Source organism: Medicago sativa, chromosome 1, assembly GCF_051527215.1.
Source record: "Medicago sativa cultivar Bolivia chromosome 1, Bolivia_mono, whole genome shotgun sequence".
Lineage (NCBI taxonomy): Eukaryota > Viridiplantae > Streptophyta > Magnoliopsida > Fabales > Fabaceae > Medicago > Medicago sativa.
In genome coordinates, this window is record NC_140749.1 from 80,092,004 (window position 1) to 80,102,170 (window position 10,167).

General features: G+C 32.0%; 1 protein-coding gene across 2 annotated transcripts; it reads right to left on the reverse strand.

The window, feature by feature from the left end:
• Positions 1-411: 411 nt before the first annotated feature.
• LOC146957938 (SUPPRESSOR OF GAMMA RESPONSE 1-like) lies at positions 412-5,834 on the reverse strand. 2 transcript variants are annotated; one of them, XM_085739606.1, is made up of 7 exons: positions 5,779-5,834; positions 4,695-4,830; positions 2,905-3,008; positions 2,519-2,705; positions 1,950-2,434; positions 906-1,376; positions 412-799 (listed from the first exon to the last, which is right to left on the reverse strand). In XM_085739606.1, exons 3-7 carry the CDS (start codon positions 2,935-2,937, stop codon positions 743-745), a joined length of 1,233 nt encoding a protein of 410 aa, XP_085595732.1. In that variant the 5' UTR covers positions 2,938-3,008; positions 4,695-4,830; positions 5,779-5,834; the 3' UTR covers positions 412-742. The 2 variants fall into 2 exon arrangements, with proteins under 2 accessions (XP_085595732.1, XP_085595731.1); XM_085739605.1 differs by lacking the exon at positions 2,905-3,008.
• Positions 5,835-10,167: the final 4,333 nt, after the last annotated feature.

The following is a 10,167-nucleotide window of genomic DNA, read 5'->3' on the forward strand; positions in this document are numbered from 1 at the left end:
TTTATAACATTTGTAGGGTAAAGAATTGAAGGGGCTACTGATCTTAGGCGATAAAAGGAGGCCGGAATTAGACGAATGGAAAAACAAGAAAACACCCCCAGACGGCCAACCGGGCCAAGGCCAAGGCCTATAGATAGTAACAATAAATGACTTGTTAGTTGTTTCTCAAAACATTTATAAAGAATGATTGAAAAAGGTTGACTAGTGGGGTACCCTTCACTCCCAACAGATAGTAACACTCATGCTTCCCTGGAAAATGAGAGCAAGCTCTTGGGTCGCTCAATTAGCTGTCTATCTGCTAAGACAATTTTCAATTTCATGATCTGCAAGGCTGGAACACTCTTTAACATTCATGAATCCGTCAACAGCATATATCACATGATTTTAACAAACTCTAATGTAGACAATGCATTTGTCTTTGGGACCAACATATGTATCTTTTAAAACATAGCAATATACACAATGTATCTGTTATACTTTCAAAGAAAGCAACATGTGTCCTTTATATGTGGACAAGTCAAGTCCACATTCCAATATTTGAGTACCTAGATGAAACATACTACTATACAACTTCATTGTACAAAAAGAAAGCATTGATTACAGCTTGGTTGGTTAAAAAGTTTCAGACCACTACTTCACTAAAGTTGTAACAATTTAATATGCCCCTCTGATTTCAAAATTGCAATTTATCAGAAAATGCAGTTGCAAAAGGTATTACTTCTCATCATAAGCGAAGAAAATATTAGTTGATTGTCTTGCAACCACCCCACGCAATGTAGCTATCCTGTGAGCTGAATTCCTATTAAAAAAAAAAACAAGCAATGCATCACAAATAGAGAAAATTTGGTGTGTGAGAATTAAAATGAATTTAATGTAATGGAATGTCATTGAGAAAGTAGGAATACCAGTTGACTTAATCGAATGTCGGAAGGTTGTGAGTCAAGCTCTACATTTGCAGTGTCAAGGTTGAAACTTTGGCACTCTTCGATATCGCTCTTTTTTTCAGTGTCAGCGTCAAGATTAAGGCATTCTTCAATATCATTCTTCTTTGTAGTGTTAAGTTCAAGATTTTGACACTCTTCAATATCTTTCTTCAATTGCTCTGCTCCTAAATGAGCATATACAGAAAGACTAGGTCGTTCCATTTGCTCTCCGTTTTCCCCATCCCTTTTCGGAGACTGGCTTTGAAAGAAATCTGCGAACAAGGAAAGTCCTTCCGCAAGTTGCTGTGAATTCAATAAATTCTGCGACAAGTCGATGTTATCGACCCCTTCATTAGTTTGAGTTTCTATAGTCGGCGAGTCAATTTTTGCAAGCTCTTCACAGTCATCCTGACTTTCAAGTAGCCATTCTAACCGAGAAAGATCTGGTAGAATCTGTTGTAGAATACAAACAAAAGAACAAAATTATCAACATAGGTTATGTTCATATTTCCACAAACCACCATCACGAACCAAAACTATCAAAATTAATCACATACGAGTTTTTAATCACTCCCATTCAAAGCAGGTATTAAAAAATAAGGCATTAAGAAGGTTAAGAATTTATTTCAATGAAGGCAGCGGCAAACATGCATCTGTTGGGAGAAAACCACCACACCAAATAAATATCAACTTTGAAATGTGTGACACAACAGCACGCCTTCTAATCAAATCAGCATAATTCATTAAACCAGGCAAATCAAATTTTTGGGGTCACGGAAAGAAAACCACAAATGAATATTGTGTCAGATTAATACCAACCAGCATTATGAGTTTAACATCTTAACAAAAGACATTTCAAAGATTCAATCCACATTAAATGCTTAAAACATTTTTGGAGTGAGAAAATAAAGATAACGCCGCGCAAAATCGCATATAATCAAGGTTACATGTTCATTATGTGATACACCCTCTTCCAAAAACAAAGGAAAACATACAACACGAAAATATTAGTGGAAATGATTTTACCTGAGGACTATGATGAGATTCTTGTTCTTGGTCTACATCTGAACATTGCTTCTCATTGCGAGGAGGTTCAGGCGTCACGGAATTGGGAGTGACTGGATCCACTTTTATAACAGTTGCTTCCGAGGTTTCAGGAACATTTCGGTCATCTTTTTCACCCAATTTGGCTTGCTGCTGCTGGTAAAATACTTTAGAAATAACATATTCTCCATCCTTTTCATCCTCTTCTGTTCCAAGATGGTATTGATGCATAACCCAGTTAGTTTTCTCAGCTTTTCCTCCACTCTCCGGAGTCATATAAAGTACCATAATCTTTTTACAGCCTTTCTGAAGCCCGTTCAAGAGGATAGGTTTAGTCCTTCCAGTCTTGTGCCAGCGGACGTCGCCAAAATCTTGACCACATATTTTTCGACGCTTTCGGCTTCCAGTATTATAGGCTTTGATTGCTCTATGGAAAAAGTGTGAAGCAATTCCATCTCGTGAAACACCTACATTTTATAATCATATAGCTTATTATGTTAATCAGAATAATAATCAACCATTCAAATTTGAATAAAGCTTAGACTGTCCACCTGGTAAACGCTGAGGATGAGTATAACAAATACCATCATCCATTTTAAGAGTAGTGATAAATTCATCGATGAAAGGATGGGGTTCTAAATTTCCTTCACCAACTTTTGCAAGCAAGTGCCATATTATCTCTTGATCAGATGGATCAAATTTAACACCTCTAGGTAATCCAGGCCACTCTTGTGTTACCTAACAACATAAAACTTTGAAATATCAGAACATCTATAAGTGAGATACTTGAGAACTTACAAAATGACAAAACATAGCTTCATTGTTCATTTAAGCTGTTAACTTAAAAATGCCAATAAACTTTTAGGACAGGTATCTGTGACTTCAGATATAAGGCAAGTATCACTGTTATAAAAACTGCAAAAAAATACTCAAGTACCAAGCATTTGAGATCGCCAATATCCATGTCCATGTAAGGTGAATGCAACCCACCGATTGATGTCTTGTATATAGTGGAGAAAGATCAGAAGTTACAATAAGAAACTGCATGGAAATAGGTTCCTGTGTGACTGATGCCTTCCTTCCAGAAATTAAATAACATATTTCTGTATATAAAACATGCTAAGCGTTCTCTAGCTCCCCCAAGAAATTGAACGATACAAATGACCTAATGTGATTTTAGACGAAATTAATGCACAAAGAATATATGGATAGCCTACTGCATTTCCCGTTCCTTTTTTTTCCAACACTTAAATTTTTTTGATGATTTCCATTGTGTAATATGTCAACCAACAATCAATTACTTTCTCATTCATAGGGTTGGCTACATGGATTAATTAAAGCTATAAACATCCTTTAATGTATTTGATTCAAAGATGAAACTATTACCTCTAAATAATTCTTAATGATTTGCTCTAATACTTTTTCTATGTCACCCTCTATCTCTAACTATTGATCTATCACTTATTTGGCCTACTCTCCTTACCGATATTTCTACAGGTCTTCCCATCACATAGGACGAAATTCTCTATCGTGTATTACATCAAATGGGAAAAATGTTGATAAACCCATTTAGAAGGAAAAAAGTGTTTCTGGAGGCAATTTACTATCAATGACATTGTCCTAATTGTTTGTGCAATCTCTTGTATCCAACATTTGGTCCAAACTGTTGAATGCCGTCGACAAGAAGGGACTCAAGTGGATGGCTTTGAGAAGCGAGTGAAACTGATGTGTAAGTTTATGGAAGAGTTTCTTCGATTCAGTTATGACTGGGATAATTGTTTTAGAACCATGGGGCAGACTAAGAAATCTGAATAAACTTTGATGAGATGAAGTGGACGATTTATAGCTTGGATTATATGTGTGCTGTGTTATGGGAATGGATGAAGCAGAAGGCTGCAGAGACAGGTGCAGAAATCTCAATAGATTCAGGAATTTTCCTGGCACGTTGTGAAAATCTCAATAAATTCAACTTATGATGGGGATGAATAAACTGGAGCACGAAAAAAGGCAGTACAGAGGGTTCAGTTGCATAAAAGTATTTTAAAATTCAAAATAACATACCGAAGATGAAAGTTCCTCTAACATGTGTAGATGTGGTTGTGGGTCTGTCTTGGTTGGAGACGTTGTGAGAGGTTAAAGTCAATTGCAAAAATCTTGCATGCTGTTTGAGAAAATTGGAAACAAGGTAGATTACAAGGGGATCTATCATTATGTAAATAATAGGTATGCCTTAAATCCCTACTTAAAGAGGATTAAGTGGAGTACATGGGAATGGTCTTAGTAGAGACTAGAGAGTAGTATGACTGGGATAATAGGTATGCATTTGGGAGACTTAACAGAATGTCCTGATCAGAATCACAGATGAGATGCTTTTCAGATTCCAAGAGACCTCACTTTTTCTTTCATTATAGTAGATTCAACTAAGGCCTAATCTACACTTTTTCTAGTTTTTTCATATACAATCACACTCATGCAATATCACTGATAGAACTTAGCAAAGAAGTGAAAAACCATAAAATATCACTGATATATATTATGATGAAAAGTAATAATGAAAACTATAATAAGAAAATTAAGACAAGTAGGAAACTAGACATGAAGGAGGTTGAGGTTGAACATTTTCCATGAAATAAACCTGACACGCACAAATGCAATATCTAGAACAAATGTTCTGTTCCACTGAAATACAATTGAAAGCAAAAAGTTAAATTAAAAAGATATACATACATCACTGTTGTCGATAACATGTTGACAATTTGGGCAAGCTCTGGTAGGATTGCTTTCCCATATAACTTTTTCGGTTGCTTCAGATGCACACTTTATTTTTGTTGCAATTCTCCTTTTGTCCACCAACCACGACGGTCTACATATACAAGAAAAGATGCATAACTATAGATATAAATGTTGACAATCAAATTAACTATGTTCAAGACGACAATAAGAGTTCCACTATTACAAGGATAGCACAATTCAACTCAAATAAAAAGCCACAATTGGTAAAACTAATCAAAGGGGGAAAACAATCTTATCTCAGTGTCTACAATTGGAACAAAGGAACCAAGGACGACACGAATAAGATACGATTTACATGTAGAAGTAAAACATGTTTGGATTGACTTTTAGAAATCTCATAATCAGAAGGAATTATCATAGTGAGTTTTTTCTCAAAAATTGTTTTTATGTTTAAAGTACAAAAACTAGACATGAGATTATCAACACCAAGTTGTGAAGCGATTGTGGCAGCGACATTCAGGTTTTCGATGTTTCTGCTAGAGTTACAATAAAAAAAAATTGCAACCGCGATCTGGATAACTATATCGCAGTCACGACCTAGGTCAAGACATCTAGATTTTAATGTAGCATCATGGCTCGCAATTGCAGCCACATCATACCTAATCGACTGCAATTTGCTCGGTATTAAGGATCGCTATGCAGTGCAACCCTAATGTGATCGCCGCCATATAAAAACTTTGATCAACATCAGCCGAAAGCCATATCTATTGAACAATAAACTAAGCAAAAACAACCAAAGATTTAATTGGAAATTAAAATGGATGATCACCATTGTTGGACATTAAATAAAGCAAATAATTTTGAAGGTGCGTTATATTCCACTATTAAACTCAAATAATGAAGAATATCCTTCTCTATAATAAATAAACCATGAACATAGCAAGAATGATCATAAAGAAATTCAAAAAAGCGAGGATTTTTCCATGAAAGAGGCAAAACCCATTTGAAATTAAGAAAAAGATTCACAAAACACTGTTGATACTAAAGTAAGAGGAAAAAGAGAGAGAGAGAGACATACCCAGACGTAGCCATAAGGGATAGAGAGACTCTCAAACTTCTGATGATACAATGGACAAAGAAAGTGTTTTAATATAGCAAACAAAATATGTTTTAATAATAATAATTTCCTTCCCTCTACTTTTCTTATTCAAAATCTATCTAATTTTATATTCTTGATTAAATGCTTGGGTTTGAAAAAAATATCGGATTAGTTCTTAAGTTTTTAAATTTTAAATAAGTTTTTTAAGTTGTTAATTTTATATATCGGTTTGAAGTTTTTAAGTTTTAAATAAATCCTTAAAATTGTATCAATGTATTAAGCTAACTTAGTATTTTTGTCAAACTTAAAGTATCAAAAAGATATTTGATCTATATTCTTTAACAAAAAGTTCTATGTCTTTTTTCCATTTAATGTAGGGTTAATTATGTTTCTAGTCCCTATAAAATAACGACCTTATAAGTTTAGTCCTTACTTAATTTTAATAGCATTTTTAGTTCCTAATTTTGTTTTTTTGCCCTGAGTATTAGTCCCTACTCAATTCAAATTTGTTTAATTTATGCTTAAACTCTTAAATTTTTGAACAATTTTTTGCAGACATGTTTAGAACATTACTAAAAGTTCCTCCGCAAAAAATTATCGCAAAATTTGATTTCTACATCCAGATTTTATTACTTTTATCTTTAACTTTTGTCGTTTTAAAAAATTCATATTTAATTCATTTCATGTCTGAAAATCCTAAATTTTAGTAAACGAACCTTTCATAGTGTTCTAATCTTGTCTCAAAAAAATCGTTCAAAAATTTAAGAGTTTAAGGATAATTAATCAAACTTTGTTTTAGCAGGGACTAAAATTATAATTAATTTTTTTTTTTATAGGGACTAAAAATGCTATTAAAACTAAGTAAGGACTAAACTTATAATGTCGCTATTTTATAGGGACTAGAAACATAATTAACCCTTTAATGTATATTAACTAGAGGGCAACCAAATGATTGAGTTGAAGTAATTAATGAATTTATCTAAAGAACAAATTCTTTTAAAGAACTTAAACGAAATGACTTTTTTAAGATTATATAAATGATGTGACAAAACAAATATCCAACAAAATCAAATTGATCAAACAAATAAAATTTGACTTCCATTGCTTCAGGTATCGATTTCACGTCATTCAAAGCTTATCACACAATACTATAATTAAATCATTATCTTTTATTAATTTTTTAATGCCACAGTAAATTACTGGTTTTATTTTAAAAAGGGTCCTGCTAACCGGTGCCCTGGGGCATTCGTTAAACATACCATAAAAGGGAATTATTATCATAAAAGGAAACTGTTTTTGACTTTATTATAAATTAATTACACAATTTCAATACATTAACTACTATATAATTTCCTTTTTAATCTTCTTAACCAGTGCCCCGGGGCACCGGTTAGTATTTCCCTTTTAAAAAATATGTTGCGCAATTAAATTATAGTGTGAAGAAATTGTTAGCTCAGATGTTGTGAGTAGGTTCAAACTCCAACTCTTTTATTTGTAATAGTTCTTTTTTATCTATTTTAGGACAGGTATTCGTAACACTCTTTATTTTAGTTATTTTTTTTATTTTTTGGGTTAATTTTATGCGCCCAGATTTTTCTAATTTTTTATTTAATCTAATTATAGATTATAGAAAATAGTGTATTCTTTATAGTGTTTGGGAAGAAAAAAATTTGACAAGAAAATAAATTGTGTTCCGAATGATTATAAATTTATTAACAACATCGTAATTAATTCGTCTATTGTTTCAAAAACTCTAAAATTTTATGGTGAATGTTCTTGTGATATTTTAAACGTGTATGCAAATTCGGAGAACGGAATTTGACCCATAAATATTGCATTCTCGAAACAAAGCTGTGATTTTGTATGTTTTGGTTGAAAAATCAAAATAAGTCAAGGTATATTCGGAATACTATAATCACTTGCAGATCCTTTCTATATATTTTTATGGAGGTATCTGCAAAAAAAATCAAAAGTTGATTTCACGTCGAGGTTTTTGTTGTTTTGGTTTTTGAGTTTTTGATACTTTAAAAATTCATAATTAATGTTCCTTATCGGAAAATTTTAACTTTATGTGAGAGACATTAGTTTAACGTCCTAAGCATGTATGAATAAAAAATCATAATTTTTTTTTATCTCTATGTCACTTTTCTAGACTTTATATCTATAAAAAAATGATCCATTTTTTTTTATTTCAGTCCCTTAAATGAATGTTAACAAAAGAAAAAATTGCGAGGAATTCTTTATTTTTAGGCAAAAAAACTGTCACGTCATTCAAACATCCACGTGGTGAGATTCTCTGCCACGTCAACATCTCATGTGTGATTTGGCTGCAGAAGGACAAAAATATTAAGAGTCTCAAATTACAGGGGTTAGAATGTGTTATTTTGTTTATAGAAACATTTTTAAACTTCATGTATATTACATCGATAATATGAACAATCAACCCTTTAATTTTGTTTAACAAATTATTCTTTTTTTTATAACAAATTGTTCATTTAAGTCATAAAACATTTAAACTTTTACCCTTTATTCATTCAACCTCGTTAAGAAGTGTTACATTATCATTTAACATCGAGGTGATACATTTAAAAACTGTTTATGACACCAAATATAATTAGTTCAACACATTTTGTCATTCTTGTTTCCAAAATCAAACCTAATTTTACAGATAAATTTTCATGAACATCATTATAAATTAAGTAATCGATGACTTCGTTTCAAACTAAGACTGAATAATATACATATTAAACCTATTTTTGAGGGCAGTGATTTTGAACTCATCAACTTAGCATTAAGCGTCTACATTAACACTTTTTAACTGAATTTAATGGAAAAAAAGGTAATGGTGAAAATATTGTATGAATTGAAGGATTAATTTGTTGCAAAAATGCACTTAAACGGCTAACTTGTTACAAATATCTAATTTAAAGGATTGCCGGATGTATTTTCCCATTATCCTAGGTACAATGAGTTGGTTGTTGATCAAAGATGTTCTGCTGACGTGTCTATTTGAGATGGTTAATTTTATATTTAAGGAGAAACTAAAATTTATTAAAGGTAGTTTGAAAACCTGACATCATAATCATGCTCAAAATATGGATGGTAAAATTAAAGGATGAGCACTGTTATTTCTAGCGAGAAATAACACTGCAAAAATTTCACAAAGCATGTCCACCATAGGAGTCTCATTTAGCGGGAAAAATGGGTGGTGGGATGGAAGAAGCGAGACTTTGCTACAATAACGACACAATATTTTTCTTGTCAAGTATATGTATGAAGTAATGTGATAACATGATATTTTACTTCCTTCAAAAAAAATACATGATATTTTACTTATTTTTATTAAATAAATGGGTCTTGTTAACTTATGCCCTTAGGGCACAAGTTAAGAAGCTTAAAATAGAAATTAAAAATAAATTTTACATTGAAAGTATAACTTTTGCAACTTTTAAGACATTAAATGCACAAATTCCAAAAAAAACCTTCTACATTTGATTTCTTAACTTATGCTCCAAGGGCACAAGTTAACATTTTCCTAAATAAATTAGTATTTTTATTTATGCCTTTATAACCATTTTACTACATTTTGTTTTATTTCCAATAAATAGGATAAAGCAAGATGTGAAAAAAATGGTGGAATCTTGATGAAAAAAATCACAATTGTCGAGTCTTGTTGACCAAGGATAAACTTATGATAGTGGGAGACTTATCCAATGCAAGAGTAATGAGAAATCAAGGCAAAACCCTTTAGATTTATGGCTTCAAGACCAAAACCCGCCATCAATAATCTCTCAAGGGAAGATGGAAGATCAAAGCAATAAATAAGCTTGGCATATGCTTTGCTTTTGGTAACACTTCACTATTGTAAACAATAGCATACTCATATACTTTTATCTTGTAATTTCAATAAAAGTTCTTTCTTTTATTTCTTATCTTCGTCTTATTTCAGTAGTATGCTTATCATTAAGATGAGTGAGTAAATTTAACTTTGTCTTGAAATTATGGAAATTGTAGTCCAAAAATGAACTCTCCATAACTTTAATTTGCCTTTTGGGACTGATTCATGGTTGGAGGGTGGTTCTTTATGTGATAAGTTTAGAAGATTTTTTTCGATTAGCGAGAAATCGTCAGGTGTCTGTTGATAAGATGAACAACTTAAGATGAAACGATGACGAAGACAAATAGAGGTGGAAGTGTTGCTGAGATAAATTATATGCTTAAAAATTTATTTTCAGCGTTTTACATTTTCTTTTTTTTTTTTTTGCGAAAGGGTTTCCGGTCTACTACTACTTTTTTTTTTCTTTCAGGAAAACAAAGTTATATTCTTCATAAACAAAATTATACTTCTTCATTATATGTGTCATACCC

Coding starts and splice junctions, on each gene's coding strand:
- LOC146957938 (XM_085739605.1), bottom strand. Junction 2,435..2,518: donor TCATCCTCAGCGTTTACCAG/GTGGACAGTCTA, acceptor TATAAAATGTAG/GTGTTTCACGAGATGGAATT. Junction 1,377..1,949: donor AATCTCATCATAGTCCTCAG/GTAAAATCATTT, acceptor ATTCTACAACAG/ATTCTACCAGATCTTTCTCG.